This window comes from Corapipo altera, unplaced genomic scaffold (assembly GCF_003945725.1).
Source record: "Corapipo altera isolate COAL_440 unplaced genomic scaffold, ASM394572v1 55, whole genome shotgun sequence".
NCBI lineage: Eukaryota > Metazoa > Chordata > Aves > Passeriformes > Pipridae > Corapipo > Corapipo altera.
The window spans coordinates 17,908,240-17,928,642 of record NW_020884882.1 but is presented as its reverse complement, the minus strand read 5'-3'; the positions used below and the strand labels follow the sequence as shown (position 1 = coordinate 17,928,642).

Sequence of the window (20,403 nt, the reverse complement as noted above, 5' to 3'; positions counted from 1 at the left end):
GGAATATGTCTGCCACTAATCTGCTCTTGCTGCAGATCATCAAATCTATTAATTTATCATTCAGAGGGAAAAGTGTTGGCCAACAGTGCTTGCTGGGGCTCTCAGACTGGTGTAAGATGCAGAATAAGCCTAGTGAAGAGAAGGAGATGGTGATAAACAGGAGTGAACACTCTCTCCTCAGAGCGAGACCGATGGATGCAGAGCTATGAAGGATGGTGATTTGGTTTGAATGGATTCACTCTGCTTCCTTTTAAGCTTTTTTTTTTTTTTTTTTGATAATGCAGTATCGGTAATAGCCAGTATGTGCTGGATATCCACATTGTGACACAGGTAGTCACCACATGGAAAATACAAACTCTGGTGTCAGAAACGTATGAGAGAACACACAGAAGCATAAGGCCTGATAGAGAGCTCTTGCGTGGCATAAACCCACTGGTTTATGGGTTTATCTGTTCTTTTCCATGTTCAATCTGGAAAGCCATAGTCACAGTGTTGTTACATTTCCCACCCCAACTGCTGTTGGATCTTCATATTCACCTGTTGCCCAATGTATTATTCCGAAAATCTAGAGAAACCGTTACCAATTTTACAATGTGTAAGTCCCTTAGAGTGCAGGGATAATATTGCCTAACAGAGGTTTTTCAATACTGCCATAGTGCAAAAAGGTACAATAAATTAAAATACACCTTTTCCCATATTCTTCCATATTTAAATAGCGTTAGGAATAGTCACATCAGCAAAAAATCATGCTTCACTGCACACTTGCTGTTGACACAAGTCCCACTGGCATATTTCAGAAGCAGCCATGAGTGAACAGAGTCATCAAACTACTGTCAAGGTACAGCACCCCACTCATGGCCTGTTAGGACCAAGGGCTTCCTTGACAACATTCCTCAGCTCAGGCAAACATTTCTCTGTTTCCCATCACCAGTGTTCTCATGAAGACAGTTTCTAAATGTTCATCTTCATGTCTCAAGTTTCATCTTCTCATGTAAACCCATGTATTGGTGAGAAAGGCAAGGAAATAAACCACACCCAAGCTCTTTTCAGAAAGGAAAAAAGGGCTTTTCTTAACCCTGCAGCAGGAGCAGTTTCCCATCTCATGTCCAGGCTTGGCTGAAGCTGCTATTCATTCAGCATAACAGAATCTGTTTGGCCTTTCAGTGGAGACTTTAATAAACTGATTGATTGCCAAAATGATGACATTTCCATACACCCACTCTGCTATTGAACTGAAAGACTGGAAACACTGTGTTAGCTCACAAACTCTGTATCAGTTGGTGTGGTAGTAGTGATAATAATCTAAAAGGTTAGCCGTTTCTTGCCCTACTCAAAGGTAATGCAATTCTCTGGAGTAGCGACTTAAGAACTCATTTTGGTCTGAGCAAATGGAACTGGCAGGGCCTTGTAGTCCAAGTCCGTGATCTCTTGGTATTCACAATTTAGTTTTCAGAAGTTGATTAGTCTTTGAATTTCCTTCAGGATTATTTAATCCTCAAACTTTGTCATTCTTTTCTCTATTTTTCTTCCCCAGTAATGCAGGCTGCACTTGATATTATTTCTTAGTGCTCGCTCTTGAACAAAACTGCTGCAGGTGGCTTTCTGAGCCTAAAGTTTCATGCATCACCGAGAGTCTGGTTCATTTACTCCCCTTCAGCTAGTCTATTTCAAATGAGTTTACAAGATGTGCACAAATCAAACTTAGGGTGACTCAGATTGCCTCACAATCCCAGTCTGTATGCAATCAGGCATTTGCTTTATAGTGTACCGTGTTCATTTTTATTTTGCCTTTGGCTTTTGTACGTAAAATCGTCCTTTTTTTGTATGCATAAACCCCTTTGAGGTCATTATTACTTCCCTCCAAGTTATTTATTGAATTAAGGTACCTAAAAGACAGCCCTGCACTGAAAAAAAACATCAGCCCCAACACATCCCCATTCAAAGAAAGTTGATCCTGTGTCCTGGTTTGCATTTTCCTCATAAGAGTGGACCACAATTCTTAGAAACACCAAGACTAAGATTTATGCTTCCTAAGTATATGAAGGCATGGATATGAATATGATATGAATAGATATGTGCTGGTTCTCCAGCCTTCAGAACAGTTTGGAATTCAACCCTACGCTGGGTATCCCAAGGCTTCTGACTGCAAAATAAATCTTAGGAAATAAAAAAGAACAAAATCATTATAGTGCTCCAGTCTCTAACTCAAAGGTACCTAAATGCAGATTATCATGAAGTCAGCCTCATTAATTCATGACAGCCTCATGATTAAACTCAAGTTTCAGAATTCTTGTGGGGAGCAAATTCTCAAGAACAAAAAATAACTACCTGTTATGTAGTTATGTACCTTTGGACATGTCAGACAAAACAGAATTCCATCTTTCTAATTATTTACACTTCAAGTGAATGATTTGCTGAGTCTTTTTTATTACTGTAAATTTCTTGGATGATGTTCAAAGTTCTGCTGGACCAATCAAGTCATTACTTTCCTAATCAAATGTTTTAGTGAATGGAACATGCTGGCTAAATGAAGAACTAGCTGGCTGTTAGACCCTCTGAAGCTCTTATAAAGCCTAAAAGACACACTGTTACAAAGAATAGCTTGCCCTCACTTACAGTAGCCTGGGTTTTTTTCTCATTTATATATTCATTGTTGTGTTTATTGGCAGTGGGAAAATAGCTATGTATTGGCCACGGAGCTTCCACAGTAGGAATGTTGAGCCAAAATAGTTTTCAGATAATGTGTCTATCTCTTAAAAGGAGAGAGAAGCCACACTAGTACATCTGGCATCAGGACAATTCCCTGGAAACAAGCCCCACTGATACAGTATTCTCAGTGCATACGATGCAGCCTGCTGGTTTTGAAATTCATTTGCAGTGTTTTGGATGAATGTGTGTATTTGGCTGCATGTGAATGTGTGCTGAGGTCAGGGGTCCTGATCTAGATTGTGCCCTGCATGGCAGGATAAGAGACTAATTGTGGCTGCTGCAATAGCATTTTCTGCTGTTCATCTGGCATTGTTTCTGCTGAGCTCAGTAGTGAGAAATTTCATAAGATCACTGTTCCATGCAGATCAGGGGTCATTTAGTCTGCTACAGGAGATGTGCCACTTTTTAATTCAGGGGTGCCACTTTCATCATTAGCAGAGAGGCTGATGGCTGTGATGCAGATACCTCCAAGCACCACCATGAGTCAGACCTGGCTCACAGGATACTGTACAGAGCCTCATGTCTGCATTCAACTTTAATATGGAGACTCTATTCTCCTCCTTTGAACTCTTCAGCCTCCTCTCAGCTGTAACGTCTAGATGTCCCTTAGATTCTGCAATATGCAACGTCTGTTGAATCCACCTTCACTTTAAAAGTGAACGTGGTTGTAAAAGCCTGCACCATTTTATGCAATTAGTATAGACTTCAGTTGCATAGTTTGGGTTGCAACAAGATTTCACGTTTTTCTCCCTGGCCCTCTCACAATGCATCAAATATGAATGACTTCCCAATATTATCAGTCCATTAAAATATCAGCTTGACTTGGGAAGCAATTGCAATTCTAGATATACAAGTAAAATGATTTTTGGATGCATGTATGTTGATGGATGTATGTATGTACTTTACTGAAAAGTATGAAAGTCTGGATGCCAGGTGGGTGCTGTGGTGTAAGCAAGGTAAACATGCTGTGTGCAGACAGGATTTGTGCAGCTGAAGTGCCACTATCCCCAGGTGGGGACTGAGGCAGAAAAATGCCCATGGTTTTCCACTAATACTTCTGCTTTCTACACTCGCTTCCTTTTTACTTTTTTTCAGTGTTGTTCCATAATGGAAACTCACAAATATATTCTTGAAATTTGTAGAAATATCCTAGGGGAACTTATTCACCCATCAGACCTTTCTTGTTCTTTGATATAGACCAGAGGTATAAGCAGAGAAAGCTGATTCAGCCATGACAGCAATAGAGATCAGACCTTTGGTTGGTATAAATTTACATAGTTTTTCTCTGGCAGGTGACTGCAAGAACAGCAGATTATTAACTTCTTCAAGGCATTGCATTGACTCCTTTTGAGTTAAGATTTCTTTCCCTCATTATCAACAACATGAAGATAATTCATAATCTGGGAAGCAGTTGAGCTCTATTCTGCTTTGTGCATGACTGCAGGGAGAAGCTTTGTTCCTCCCAGTGAGACAAGGGAATAAAGAGCAGGTAGAGACTTTGTATCAGCATTCAAGATCTGGAACATATTACTTAGACTGCAGGCATTCAGAGCTTTTCTAATCCAGCCACAGTCTAGCAATCTGGTCCTTCTAGTATAATGTGCACTTTTTATTCACAGAAATACTATTTATTTCAGATATTTCTCTTGACCTGTTAAAGGGTGGCTTTGCTCTACAGTCACCATCTTCTACTAGAAAGTCATGGTTTCTGCCTCAAATGCAGGCCTGATGTCAGGAACACAGTTCTGAGAGCCAGGGAGAAGGAACCTCAATTCCCATGGGCAACTGCTGGTCAAACCACAGGACTAAATGTTACTATTGTACACCATATTAATGGTGTACTCCTTTCTCCTTCTATTCTCCTTCCATTATGGTCAATATGCAAGAACTAAGATTTCCATTATGACTGGATTAGCATTGTCTACACTGTTGTTTTAGAAGATGAACAAAAAACAACAGAAAACCAAGGAGATCTAGCATTCCTTGGACTATTTTAAAAGGTTTTCTTTCAAATAGAGCTATCTGTTTAGCTACACTTTTAAGTCAAAATCCTGACTTTCTCTCCTCCAGCATACTCACCTTTCTAATCTACATAGTTGCTTTTGGCCTATTGTAGGTGGCAGAACCATCAGCTTTTCACAGTGAAGGTAGAGGCTAATTTTGGTCCTATCATTTCCTGACTACCCCAACTAGACTGGTTGCAGTAGTCCCCCATTCCCTAGGGATTCATTCATCCCCATTCATTCATCCCCATTGGATGAACTGATCTAACTTGGTCTACTCTGTAATATAGAGAAAAACAAACAGATATTCTGGATCCAGACTGAATTACTGCACTACAAATTATTTTCAAGTAGAAGTTGAAGAAAAGGAATCACCCAACATAGCATATATATATATATATATACATATACACACATACACAGAGGCAGTTTTTTTCTCCTGGGGAAAATACTTGCCTGAAACAATGGTTTAACTGACAAGAGATTAGTTTTCCTTCCTTTCACTAGGGTCCTGCAAGGTTAAATGTTCTCAGGCTAATAAAGGCTAACTGGCAGCAGGACTGAAACACAAAAAAGATCTGAATATGTATGGGATGTATCCATCTTGCAAAATGACTCTTGATATGCACACAGGATCGCTACAACTGATTTTTGCAGTTGGATTCCAAAGTACATTCACCCCCATTGTTGGAGAGATATAATACACAAGCTTACTGTTTCTGCATCTGCTCACAAAATCCTGGAAGCAAAACCCCAAACTAACTCCCATTAACTACGCCTTTTGCTCGTGTATTAGAACACTGCATTTTGTGTAGATATTGAATCCGACAGAGAACTTCCTTGATAAGTGCTCCACCAAAAATCTCCGTGCATTGCTGGCATTGCTGACTTCTTTGAAAGAGTACCTGGAAATAACTACCTGCTACAAAAGTTTCCAGGTTGTTCATCCCAAGTAAATTGGGGTACCTTTCTGTAGCCCTGAGCTAGGTACCTAATTTTTTTCCCCCACAAACTCTCCTGTAATCACTATTTCCTCTTAGCTTGGCAGGCACTCCAAGCATCAATAAAGCATCTCATATCCCAGTACCCTACAGTGAGCCTCATCACCTCAGAGAGGGCATCACATTCTCTTCCAAGAGCCAAAGCATGTGACAGTTAGGCTGTGCTCCACATAAACCATAAGATGTTGTTGAAATTAACCCTGCTTGTCTCATACTCTTATAACAGGTTCCAGATTACAGTCCTCCTTTCCAGCAGAGAATAGAATTCTTCAGAAGCATTCTTGGGGGGTAAAAATGTAACTTGCATTTGTTAGTGATGTGCACAAACAAAAGAAGAAAAAAACAAATCCAACAAATCCCTCCTTTGTGGCTGTGGGGTTTGATCCTCTTCGTTTCATTTACTTATTTGTAGGGTTTATTTCAGGGATGTTAAATTAAGGATATGGTCATTGGGTGGCTATAAAGGGCTTATTTATGGGTGCCCAACATGTAATGAAAAGTTTTATGTTTCAAAAATGTATTTTTATAGCAGAGTTGCTAACCTTTTATGTCATCTAGCTGGCTTGGGTTATGCTTTCCCATGCACAGACAAATACTGGTGCAGGTACAGGCATAAGACCGGAGTGAGATCTGTAGGCTCATCTGCCCCTGGATGAGATTAGGCTCTGTAGCTGTCACACCAGAGCCTCGAACTGAACAACTTCAGTTCATGAAGCTGTTCTCAGGAAGTTTTGATCCAGCAGAGAATTACATGGACTCAGTGTTTGGTACCTTCTGAGTTTAGACATGGGGCTTGGGTGACAGACTCGGAGACTTTCAGTTGCCGTGACTGATTACAGTTAGTGAGACTGCAAAAGCACTCTGCAGTTGATTAATGGCCTTCCAGGCACTGAGCATTTTCAACACTGACATAATTATTTTTTTAATGGATGTTTATAGTGATTACTGTTATGCTGCAGGGTTTTTATTAATCATTAGGAAGCTGGCTATCTAGGCAACTGGAATTAAATAATTTGTCTGAGAATTCATTATAATCAAGGGGGCAGGCAATTAATGACTAATTAAATCCATTGAGATACTGTGGGAAAGGGGTGTTAATCTTGTTGCTCAGCTGTGGTGGAAAATGGACAAATACAGTGTTCAATGTGTTCAATGTTAATTTGGAAAAGATGACAGCTCTGTAACATAATAGGTTACTTAAGCACATCAGTACTGAACTTACTACAGCTATTCACTTGCCCATGCACAAAAAGCTGAAAGAACCCTTTAGATTGTTTCCCTTTCCCTAGTCTGTGTTAATTATGATGACTGAGGACTTTGAAAGGTTGCAGATTCCTTTGAGTTACGAAAAGCATCCAGAAGACGGATTGACTTGCTTAGTTGATTGGTAAGTCTCTGGAGTGTATGCTGGCTGAAAGGTGATGTTAGATAGGCTAACTCACACATCAGAAAAAATGGAAAATTTAATAGCAGGACACATGGTGGAAATCAGACCCAGATAACTAGGAAACATAGTAATATTCCTTCAGAAATTTTTACAATATTGTTTTTTATCTAGGATATAGTTAACAAAAAAGAAAATTGTCACCATAACCTTTTTTTGGCTAGTTCTAGTGGCTTTTCAGAAAACAAATGCTTCACCTGTCATACTTGCTAAATCCCATACATATAGTATGGGTGACTTTTCTTTTGGCTAGTATCCATTAGATTGTCCAGTCATCCCAATTCATAGCGAGGCAGTGTGTACATTGCAGTTGACAGTAACAGAAAAGCCAGGAATGAATCTGAGGAGACTTAGACCTGCTCTTGCCCACAGTCAGTTCCTACTGGTGAGAGAGGAATTTTGACATTCAGGGAACAGAATTTGCCTTTTTGGCAATAAGCTCCTTGATCACTAGATCCTGACAGAGGAAGATACTCAACCCATCCCACCCTGGTTCAGGGCTGGACAGAAACAGGTTGGCATCTTTCAACGAGCTGTGCAACCTTAGATATTTCCTTTTATCAAGCCCCTCCTTCCTTTCACAGCACATTTGGCCACATCACATAGTGGGGTAGGAGGCCAGGAAATTGTCTCTGAATGGAAAAATCTAGCTGCCATTTCTATTAACTCATCCAGCAGAATAACCTTCTCAGTGATTGTTAAAGCAGCGGTATTTTTTTTATCTGATGAACTGGCATCTGTGGATAGACAGAGAGTTTTTTTAATATATTTTTTAAAAAACATTAGTTTTAATAATAACACTATTCGCAGAGACACATGTGAAAAAACACATTCATAGCATGGATCTGGCCAGACTGGTCAGACACCAGAGCTTTCCTTCATACTAGATCTGCATCAGGTTGGAGCACAGCTCAGCGCAAACCGGGTGGAAAAAACAACTCCTGGTGTGATGGCCTTAGTTGGACAGGTTGCAACCATGGCTTTAACACCAGCTCTGCTGTGACTAGATGCTTGGGCGTTGTATGTGGTTTTGAACTACCTGAGCCTTCATGAGATCACCAAGAGTCCCTACTGGGACTTGTTTTTTTAACTCAGGATGCAACGTTACCCTATCCATAACACGTGGAAGGCTCTGTCTTAATTCAAAGTTGGTTGTTTTCCTAGTAATGCTATATTCTCATCTTGTGTTCTGGACTATTGACTAGACCGCCCAAGATCATATCATATCAATATGATAAGATCCAGTCCCTCCTGGCTTCAAAGTCAGCGAATCTAAGTATATTTAGCTACAAAGCCTCAGTTCAAGTATTTTTAATGCTGAATTTAAAAACAATACTCTGTTTGAGGTACTTACTGGAAAAGGCCAGCATTTGTAGGCTGGCTGGCAATAAGAGAGAATGCTGCAATGCCTTACCTTCACACACAGGGAAAAAAGGAAAGGAAGGTCAGCTAAGAACAGATAGTATTTTTATAAGGAAGGAAGCTTTGCAATCTCCTAGTCTGCAGCTGCTGCACTGAAAGAAGTCATCAGGAGCTCACAGTTAACGCGGCCTTTCTGTTGAGCTGTTTTGAGTATTTACTCTGGTTTTCAGTTTTATCCATTTTTCCTCTTTCCTCATGCAATAAAAGCTCCATGCACTTCATGACTTAATGGGATGCAGAAAAAAGACTGGAAAAGGAACTCACAGAATTAGTTTCTAAGCAACTGTATATGAATGCCTAGTTTCTGCTCTCATCACAAACTGGGGTGCACTTAGATTTTTAATTGTTCACTTATTTTCATAGAAAAACTGAGATTTAGATACTTTGACCATGAAGACCTGACTAGAAGAAATGGAAATTCAACAGTAAGAGCCCAACCTGACCCTGATAGAGGAAACACACAGGGTCATCTCCTTACAGGGAATACAGAGGATAATTAAACCTCTTAATAGGTTTGCCTGAGGACTGAATACTGCACTGAATACTGCACTAATGCTCTCCTATCACTTGTACTTTGTAGTAATACTGAAGAAGTGGATGCTGAAATCACACTGTTAGTTTCATTGAATGAAAGCTGCTGCTTTTGACCACCAGGTACTGCTATGGAGATACAGCATGTGGTGACAGCACCTTGGCTCCAGGCACAACCCCTGGGTTAGGAACCTGCCCCATGCTGCTCAGCAGCAAAGCTATACCTGTGCACAGCATCGGCCTGCCTGCCCTGTGTTGTGCCTCACCTTGCACCCACTGCCACAGTTTGATTCAGACCTCCCCAAAGCCCAGGCAGCTTGAAGTGCCTGAGCTTCTCTAGCCATTGCCTGTGAAGAGGGACACGTGTGGCAGCAGCAGGCAGGGGAAACAGCAGCGGCTGGTAAGAACCTGGAAAGGGCCATGGCAGCACATTGGCCAAAGCCTCTCAGCTGTATCCAGGTAATGGCAAAGGCCCCTTTACAAGTCTGAGTCAGAGAAGAAGGATTCTGTAGGAATCAGGCTTTGACCTGAAAACATTTCAGCATTGAGAGCTCTGAATGCAGGAGACTTTAAGCAATGGTTTACCTTCAAAATATTTGCTGGCTGCTGCTGGGGTGATTTTCTAATGCCTGGGATCTTATCACTGCAGTTTCAGATGGAAGCCTTATTCCTCACTTCCAGCTCAAAGCTGGGGAAACCTTTTGCTGTGTACTCTTAAATAGGTGCCCTATTATGTACCAGAGCTGGCTACATATGTGCCCATGTAATTTATAAACCACTTCAAGATTAAAACCATTTTTAATACAAGGAATAAAGGACCCAATTAAGTTTCATAGGGAAAATTATTTGTTCCACAGCTTAAATTTATAGCTTCTTCCTCTTTTTAAGTTCAGAAGTGTTGCAAATTCTAGCACAAGGCATGTAGACATTCGTGTTTTTCATGTCAAGCTGTTGGATGCAATGAACCAATAGGACAATCTCATCCTTCATTTTTAAAAAGCATGTTTGGGATTAAGAAACACTATAAAAATGAAACCAACTACACCAAGAAAAGCAGTGGTAAAAGGCAAGGTAAATAAACAGATACCAAACTCATTGTATGCATAAGGGTCTGATGGCTTGATCAAGTGAAATGTTCAATATTAGGTTGACAGCATTGGGGAATTCAGCTGAAAATGTGTATGAACTAATGGATAGAAGAAAACATGTACTATGATCTCCTTGCCATACTGAACACACTCTATCACAGTTTATGGCATATCTTTTAATTCCTAGGAAGCATAGTTTAAGAATCAAGAAATTGTAATAATCATTTCAGAAAAGGTATTTTAAGTCTGTTTGCCCAATTTCCATATCGTTTTTCACAGGATTTCTATGAAGGCATCTTGAAAGTGCTTGGAGAAGATGATGAAAATGAACAAGAAGTTGTTAAACTCAAGCAGGGCTTAAGTGAACTCCCTGAAATTTTTGAATTACACCAAGACATCCTGGGAGAACTGAAAGAGAGAGTCCTTAAATGGTACGTACAGATGGCATGGTTCAATGGCCTTAACATACCTTCCACAGCAGATGGGTGAACTCATTGCTGTTCCCTTGATCCCACCAGCAGGGAGGCTGGGATTCCAGCAGAGATGAAAGGAGTAGAACCTGAACTACTTTGGCAGATTTTGCATACAGACAGGAAGGAAGTAAATGTAGAGGCTGTCAGGCTAAAATATCAAATACTGAAATATTTGTGCAGTTATAGCCCATGACCTTGAAATGGCTCCATCAGTCAGTGTGAGGATAGCCTGCTTCATATGCATTCCCCTCTGCCAGTTCATAGTTATCACAAGTGGCTTCACACTCCTGGCCTGAAGGTCGTAGACTCATGCTCTGGGAAGCAGGAACAGCAGACATCAGATCCTAAAGATCATCTGCTTACAGAAATCTACATAGCAGCTGTGCAGCTCTCAGATGAGGGACAGCCCCTTGCTCCCAGCACCAAGGCTGGGCTTCCAAGCCAAACAGACGCTGGGAGCCTGCTGAGGGACTCCACCTAAGCCAAACATCCTTACAGGGCGAAGTCTTTCCATGAAAGAATAAGATCATGCCTAAGACAGACAGAGCTCCAAAATTCATTCAGTTAAAGAGACCTCTGACTTAAGCCAGCTTCCAGACTCTATTCTACCAAACTGCCGAAATAAAAACATCTAAGAGAAATTACCTCAGCAGACCCAAGCTGACTGAACCTACAGCAGCCAGCACGGCCCCTGGCCTAGACTGAATGACTCTGGCTTTCCCAGCTTCCGATGGACTCTGCAGCCCCACACCTCCACCTTGCTGGACTCCAGGAGACAGTGGTCATGGACAATGGCTGATCCTACCTCAGCACTGCCACTGAGCAGTTAAGGAAGTCAGTTAGATGAGGAGAATTTTTCAGTAACAACCTTAAATGCAGGGCACAGCTCTCCTCATCAGCTCTGTACTTCCAAGTCAAAGCACACAACAAGGAAAGAAAAGGCTAAAGGGAGTTGTGTATTGGTTTGTGTCCACCCAGGGGCTATTGGCAGAAAGACCATGTCATCAATGATTTATGATTTACACACTTGTAACACAAACAGAAGTGGTGTTTCCAGCTGGGATATAAAATGACTTGTGTTCTAAAGAAGCCACAGCCCTATTCTAACAGCATGCTACATGTTCCCTAAGACAAAAGGGACACAACTGGAACTGCCCTAAGATTCTGTCCAGAACTATTCTGTGGCATTCTGTTTTACTCTGTAAAACAGGACTATATTGCAAATGGTGCCAATGCAACAGAATGACATATGTGACAGATCTGCACTCATACAGGGTCCCAGATCTCCACCATGCTTGAAGCTTCCAGTAAGTCCTTCCCTATGCCTTCGCTCCCCCAGACACCCGTGTTGTTCTAGACATTCCCAGGAACTCAAGTTGCTCTATTAAGTATGATTTCTCTTTCGTGATCTCGGATTTTGTTCTGTTCTCTCCTTGTACATGCTCAGTAAAAATTTCAGTACTGTGCATCTGAGACAGATGGTGGTGAGGCAGTGCTGAGAAGCGGGCAGTGAAGGAGACCTGAAGATCTGGTATTACAACAGAAGATGTCATATTCTCCCCCATAAACATTGCTCAAAGCACTGCAGCAGCTGAAGGGTCTGTTTACAGAAGCAGGAGCTGTATCCTGGAAGGGGCCACTATGGACACATGGTGCTGCTGTGGCAGAGGCACAGCCAAGGGACCACCTCCTTACGGTGCCCGTTCTACAGCAGCCCGTGTTGTTGTCCAGTCTGTCACAGAAGCACTCCCTCTTTCCTGCCATTTAACCTAGTAGCTGCATAGTGTGCTGAGCCACTGGGGGTCTAATACAATGAGAAGGAAGTATCACTGCTTCTTTTTATTTATTTAGTTAGTTAGTTACTTATTTGCTGCTTCTTTTCTTTCTGTGGACGTAGGGAGGAACACCAGAAAGTTGCTGATGTTTTTCTCTCCAGAAAATCAAGGCTGAATCACCACACAGCATACATTGTGCAGTTTGACAGGAATTTGTCTTTGCTAGATGAAATGTGCCTTAAATATTCCCAACTGGCTACCATGATGCAGGAGTTTGAGGTAAGGCTCCCATGTTTTTTTACTTGCACTAATGCATGGCTTTGCCATGGGGAATACTCAAAAGATACTTTTTTCTGCAACTCCACCAGTATTCACACATAGGGTAGAATCTTCACAGATCCTGGTGCTAGAACTGAAGTGAGAAGTTCACTTGTGCATGATGTGTTTCTGTTTCTGTATCTGTTGCCCATATACCCCTGTGTTTGCACACAGAATGTATGTTGGTGAATTTACAGATCTGTGAGTATATTTTGTTGAAACATCGTGAAGTGGTTTCTCAGTCACTTATTAACTTATCAAGCTCTTTGAGGATGTGTTAAGAGTTAATAACTATAACCATGACAATAGTTTGGTGTTGAGCTCACATTCTCCTCTTTGTGTTTTCTTTCCCCTCCACTGAGGACAGCAGAGCTCTGGTGACAGCCCTCAGAGTGTGAAACACCAGCTTTTGAAAGTGGTGCAGCGTGTCTTCCAGTATCGTGTGCTGCTCACAGGTCAGTACCCAATGGAAACACAGCCAAGATGTTCTGTGCCTCCACTGTGCTACACATTGATGCCAAGACAGCTAAAACAGAGCTAAAGCAGTGTGGGATTTCCTGAGAACTTCAGTATGCTTAGTACAGGATACAGGAAATGTCAGGGGGCCTGGGAAGAGGCAGGCACTTCTTCAAGACAGCCATGTTGAAAGGTCACAAAAAAGTGTAGTCAGGTGCTTTTAGCCATTCCATCTTGGCTTTTTCTTTCTGTGAATCAGAAGAGGCAGAGTTCAGCCTCACTGCCAGCAAACAGGCTTGATTTTTTATTATGTCAAGGGCAATTATCAGAGACAGTAGAAGACAGTTGGCCTCAGCAAGGATACTCTGCACTGCATCCTGTATGACAGTGGCAAGTACCACCTCCTTCATCAACAGAGCAGTGGTACTCAGTACTGTACCCTAAGCCCTGTGTATGGCACACCTAAGGCTAGCAATAAGTCAAAAACCCAGTCCAATTTTGCTGCATTGTAGGAGGCAGAGATACAAATTCACATTTACAGATTTTACATTTACAGTAATAGCTTCCCTTTACATTCAGGACCATATGTATAACTACCACCTGGAGTCTCTCCAGGGGGTGTTGTGTTCCTTCTCTGCAAGCCACAGCAAATCTAGCAAGCCTGAGCCTGTGAGGGGAGCAGGCTTTCTGAAGCAGGATGTGGCCCTAGGGGGAATTGGGAAGTTTAGAACTAGCTGGAGAAGGAAATTATGAAATGTAACAATGATTCCCAGTGTTGTCAAGTAATTTAGTCAGAACACAAAAGAGCAAGGATCCAAAGACATAAAGATGAGAAGTGCTTTGGGAGTATGTATTTAAGGGGGTGAAGAGAGATGCAAGATGAGTTATGCATGGGACAGTAAAAAGGAAGCCATAAACCCTGCCCATACAGCCAATGAAGGGCATGGAATACTAGAAGGGGCTCCTATAAATGCAGCAGAACAAAGTGACCATATGAAAACTTTATTAACAGCATAGATTAACATCAGTTTCTTCGTGCTCCAGACACTTTGATCAAGGATGCAACTCATTATTCTCAGCTGGGTTTGCTTTTTTAGTACGAGCAATACAAATGAACACCAGATGCCAATAGTAAGACTTTATTCCTGTCTGATTTGCTTCCCTCTCTGGATGTGTCTACATTAAGGGCAACTTCCCAGACTTGTGGCTTGCAGTACTTAGCAGTCTCACGTGATTCTTACGGTGTTTGTAGTGCATGCGCACAAATACTGCATTAAAGTAAAAGGAATTGGCATATCCCCGTCAGAAATACCCCCACTATCCTCTGTTTTCTCTTCCCATTTCTGTGGTCTAGAAGAATAAATTGCAAACATGCAGCATGGTATTTTGGAAGAAAGCTGGAAGAGCTTCAGTGAAGCTCCAGTGATTAGATTTCATCTATGCTTGAAGCAACTTCAGGTTCTCCTTGTCCTAGGTACTGACACAAACTGGGAAAATGAAAACTTTTGTGTATAGGGAGATAAGGTCTGCTGGATTAAGATATTACAGAAAATAGTTTTACTGCTTCAGTTCTTCACCTCAAGAAACCAAGCCACTCTTTGCCTGTTAGGACAGAGGGAGTCTGGAACAATGCAGTCTTTCAGATTCTCAGGTATATTTGTGTGTTCATAACTGGCTGCTTCTACCAGATAAGGCTGGTATTTATTAGGATATTGCCTGCCAATTAATGCACCACAGTCAAAAGGACTTGCCCACTCAATCCATAGCTAAGAACAGGGCTTGCAGCAGTGAAAAGGAACACTAAATATTGCCTGATGACATTGCACAACCCCTTCCTGCCTGCCTGAGTACAGGCAGATGCTCTCCAGAATGCAGGTAAAAGCCAGGTAAAGTTCAGGATGCCAGGGAGGGCACAGTACTAGAAAGAGAAACGTGTATGGATAGGGCGTTCAAGGGAACAGACATCCATGCACAGCACCATTATCAGCACAGAGGTCTACTTCTTGGGTGCAGAATTCAGGAGTCTGGATTCATCAGCAAGATAAGAATGAGGTATTTCTAGATTAGGCTTTTAGAGCTGTGGCACTCACATACTACATTCTTTAAAAGCATAAAGATGCAGACACAGAACAGGCATATGATCCAAGAAAAGTAGTCCAGACAGGTTAAAGGTTTGTATATAATGCAAATATAACTGCTGTAACTCCAAGCCCTATTGTATCTGTTTTACAGAACCTATTTTCAGAATATGACTGAGTTTGGTAGTAATCATTTGAACCCTAGAACCAGAGTCTCCTTCCTGTGCCCATAAAAAGCATATGATTTATTTATTATAACTATAAATATAGCATTCATTCAGATAGGAAAACAGAATTCATTAGAAGAACAAATATTTGTAAAGTAGTGCTACTCAGCAATTCTCCAGACTGAGAAACATTGTCACTGTTTATTCATTTATACCTGCCAAATTATATGAGGAGTTCAAATCTGTATCAGTGGTCTTGCATTGATTCTCAAAGTAGAATGCAGTCAAAGATGAGTTTTTCTTTGGAAAGAGGCTATATACACTTAATTATTTGGCAACAAAGTAATGTGGGACATCCCTGGAAGTGTCCAAGGCCAGGTTGGACAGGGCTTGGAGCAACGTGGGCTAGTGGAAGGTGTGCCTGCCCATGGCAGGGGGGTTGGAACCAGGTGATCCTTAAGGTCCCTTCCAACCCAAACCATTCTAGGATTCTGTGATTAGGATTTTATGTTTTAGCTAACAGCACTACAAATTATGTCAATCTGTATTCTGATTATTGGATGTCTGTGTTTGTTGGATTATTTTCTACAGATTACTTGAATAATCTTTGTCCTGATTCTACAGAGTATGAAGCCACACAAGGTAAAATGAAATGGGTAGAACAAAAATGCTGCTTGTAAAGAGGCATAAGACCTACACTGGTAGTATATGATTATTTTGAACATTTTGTGTTAGTAGGTTAAATGTAAGATCTGTAAGAACTCATTACTAATTTAGACAAGTTATTTAGGACAAGAACCCTTTTTTCATTGAAACGTGGGCTTCCTATGGTTTTTACATGATGGAACTTATGGAAGAAGAAAATATCATCTATACAGGCATGGTGCAGATATTGTAGTTCTGGCCCAGTCATCGAGGAAATCCTAGTCCTCTTTGGCTTTCTCCATATCTTGCCTGGTCATTGTAAAGTGAACTGGGATGGCTCCACCTGCTTGTTTTTGTACTGTTATCTATGGTGTGCCTGCTATGCTCTGTGAACTTTGGAGAAACCCAGGAGATTTGAATCGTGTATCTCTATTCTGGATTCCTTAAGCCTACATAAACTTGAAAGACATTACATAAAAATCAGTTCTGCATAATCAAGAACAAATCCAGATGTTCAGCTGCTAACATCATCCTTTCCAACACATGAGACAGATAAAACAGAAGCCTCTACTCCCACTGAAGTCAAAGCAAGGTTTAGCTGTGGCCTCTGTGGGAGTAGTTTCCAGGCTGGAGTAAGCAGCAATAACATTGTATTAATGAAACTAGTTCACTTCTCTTACACTGAGTGTAAATCCAAACCAAGTCATAGGAATAATGTCTGCAGCTGTCTGAAATTCAGTCAGTCTGTTCTGACCAAGAGCAGAGACTCATGCAAGATTTAGGACCCTAGTCACTGACAGTAGAACTACAGTATATTACTATACTAGTAATTTAAACAACACCAAGGTGGACCCTCAAGCCCTCTGGCCACAATTTTCTATCTTGTTTGTGGTTAGCACATGCTTGTCCCATTTCTGGCCAGCAATGGTTAGCATGCTCCCAGGTTTGATAGGAAGCTCTGTTTCACAACGGAAGGGATGTGAAATAAAGACCCAAGCCATGTTATGCCACTGCTCTCAGGGCCAGCAAACATACCCTATTCCAGGTTGTTTGTCAGCGGAGAATCCAGGATTTAATTCATGTCACCACTTCATACACATTTCTGTCTGAAAGGGATGCCACGTCCTCTCCCTCAGCAGTAAAAGGTACACCTTAAACTGCACATCTCTCCCTACCACAAGCTCCAGTTGCCAAAAATCTGCAACTAGAAAACATTGCAAGATTTTGTGCCATTGCAAGATTTAGGTGCTTAAAAGGGACCTCATAAGCTCTCTGGGTCAGCACAAGTATGATGCAGTTTGAGAGAAGGGAATGATGAAGGGAAGAAGGGAGGACAGCACTGTGTGCCATGTCAAATTTTCTGCGCAGTTGCATTATGTATGAAGGTGCCAAAGAAATCAAAGGAGCTTGAGCTTTTTTTTTTTTTAAGGATGCCCTTGCAAACAGAAGGGATTTCGGCTGCTCTCTTACTCTTTTATGTGATATGTGGTGTTCGTTTTGCTTAATTCCTCAGCTGCCTTATTCCTTGTTTCTGAAATCACGGACCGAGCCAATGACAGCATGCTCCAAGCGGTGAGTCCTACCATGAGCTCTCCTGATCAATACTGTTGGACATCTGCTGTAGTGAATACGTATCTCTGCTAAATTCTGAATCCTCCTCCATGGTGAAACTCAAAGGCTTATACAGATCTGGGTTATAGTATTGCAGATATGAAATAGGTCTATGCCCTTCAGTGCAGCTGTGCAAGATGTAAGACACCATAGCCCGCAGCACAATTTTGTTTCTCTCTTGGGGTTACTGAAATGCTATGCAAAGCAATAAAGGAACAGGTGGGAATTTTCAGGGTTCTATTTCTAGACAGCCAGCACTCCTTTTCTTTCTCTCAGATTTAAAAAAAAAGAGCAAATAATTACTCTAATTACAGAAGAAACTGAACAATGTCAGTCAATTTAGGGTGTTAATAACTTGTTGTGCATTTGGTTAAAGTTCTAAGCAATAATTTAGACTTGGCATGTACTGGGAAGGAGGAAGATTGCTGCTGCCATATACCAGCTCATCAAACTACACTCTGAAAATCTGACAGGAGCATTGAATATAAACACAGAATATTAATGAATACAAATGAATATAAATGACTCATTATTAGGTTTTTTTGTTTTATGATAATAACACTGTAGCCGTTTGTCTCTGGGAACTATTAACCCAGGATTTTCAGGCACATTATGACAATAACTATCTCCACAGCATTTTCATCAGGTAGGAAAATATTACTTGCAATTTACAGATGTGCAAACAGAGGCGTAAGGCCCACCATCACTGAGAGCATTATGTCTATCTGTAACTCCAGGAGATGAACTAAGCAGAGTTTGTATTGCTCACTGAATGTCTACTGATCTGTTAGAGGCCCTGCGATCCTAGGAGCTATAAATCATTGTTGCTATTAACAGCTGCTGAATTCCTTGGGGAGGTGGTCTTCCTGCATAGACATAATGATAAAATTATGGAAGCTGCAAGTTCACTGCTAAAATGGCCAGAGACGGATTTCAGCCACCCACATCTGCAGTATTAGCTGGGTGGAGCTCTGCTTTTATTTTTTAATTGTAGCTTGTGAAGCATCTTTCAAAGGAGAATGATGATAGTTTTAAGGACGATGAAGAAAAATATATAGACAGGGAATTTAGGCGAACTGTAGGGAAACTATACCCCCCCAGCTGCCCACATTCCCAGATAAACCACTGTCCTTCACATGTGATGGCTGTTTGACTTTCTTTAGGAAAAGAGTTTGATACTTCTCTGTCCACTTCCTGGTGAACACGTGTCCATTTTGCAATCATCAGCATTTCAACAGGCATCTCTGCCAGCAGTCCTGAGAAAAGCTGAGCTGCAGCAACTTCTCCTCTCACTCGTGTAGAAACCCAAATGAGTAGTACTAGTGTTGGCACGAGCGTGCTCATAGGAGGGCACTGCCTTTTCTATGGATGAAGATCAGGTTTGCATTGTGGAAGCTGTCAATTTGACAACTTTTGCCAGGGCTAAAATACCCTTTAGTGATGGGAAAGTCCTTTGCAAATATCTTTTGCACATGTCAGCTGTCCCACGATCCCTGATATTTCCTGTGCTATTAATTTTTATGTTGTTTCCATTTTGTTGGCCTGTAGTATTTTAAAAGTGACCTGAAAAATTCCATTTGTTGCTTCCTGCATTTCAAAAGAGATACTTGACACCTGAAATTCTTGAAAATGTATCAACTGTGAGTTATATTGGATGGGAACAATGCAGCCCTGTGCTGGTCAAGGCTTGTAAGTGTTTGCATATATTTGATATGCAGTTACTGATTAAGAACTAAACTTACTCTCATGCTAAACAAGTGTAATATTTCACCAGGGCAGTAACATAGGGAGGCATTTCAGGCTTATCTTAAAAGCAAGCTGAGATAGGTACATTAATTGTGTTAGCTGAAATCCAGGTAAATTAGCCTTGACATACCATCATGTTGATATGGATATGCTCCTTCTGGTATCTGTGATAGCTTTCTTAATTAGCTGATTCTGTAGACAGCACTGATTTGTATCAGGCAGATACACTGTATGATCTAATCAACTCTAACTAATCCCAGTGGTATCTTAATGCCAGTCAATGGAGCAAAGGAAAACAGACCATTACCTGTGTAGCAGAAATCTGTACTCAAAGGCTTGTCAGGTCATGACGCTGTGTCAAATATGATCCTTAATCTGCAGTTTATCTGGGTGCATAAGTGAGGGTTTGGGATACAACGGCTAACTTAGACAGGAGAGTCCTACCTTTTAGGCATATTCCAGCAATGACTCATTGCTGCTGGGCAGCCCATTCTACTGTTCTGATCAGGTAAAAACCACAGCTGAATGCTATGCACAAGCCTGTTTTAACAGCCTCACCTGCAAAATGGAAGGAGATTTGAAAAGACTAGCAATATTGCAAAAGTACAGATATGCCTTCTTCTTTTGTCTTATATATTCACCTGATAGCATTTTTTGTTTTTTAATGAGAACACAGGCTTATCTAGATTAATCTCATTTACCGTCCTCATAGATAAGTTCGTGCCTCGTGCCAGCGCACACTGAATGACTGTGCTTTAAGGCCAGGTAAACAGTTAATAATATCAGAGTTTGATCATACTTCATGATTTTTGCAAAGCATCAAAACAGAGATGTAGCTTCATTGCCTGCTTACTAGTTTACCTTCTAAATCCCCTATTGCAAAGGTATTAATTCATTATCACAGAATATAAACCTCCAGATAATCATAGCAACAGT

The 20,403-nt window shown here is 41.2% G+C and overlaps 1 protein-coding gene across 3 annotated transcripts in view; it reads left to right on the top strand.

Moving 5' to 3' along the window:
• FGD5 (FYVE, RhoGEF and PH domain containing 5) overlaps window positions 1–20,403 on the top strand; it is an 88,102-nt gene that overhangs the window by 44,669 nt on the left and 23,030 nt on the right. For 2 of the 3 annotated variants that reach the window (XM_027640227.1, XM_027640225.1), the window contains exons 6-10: window positions 10,478–10,629; window positions 12,569–12,725; window positions 13,132–13,219; window positions 16,057–16,107; window positions 17,624–17,682. In XM_027640227.1, coding sequence (XP_027496028.1) covers window positions 10,478–10,629; window positions 12,569–12,725; window positions 13,132–13,219; window positions 16,057–16,107; window positions 17,624–17,682 — 507 coding nt within the window. The remainder of the gene's footprint in view (window positions 1–10,477; window positions 10,630–12,568; window positions 12,726–13,131; window positions 13,220–16,056; window positions 16,108–17,623; window positions 17,683–20,403) is intronic. The other variant, XM_027640226.1, reaches the window with a different exon arrangement.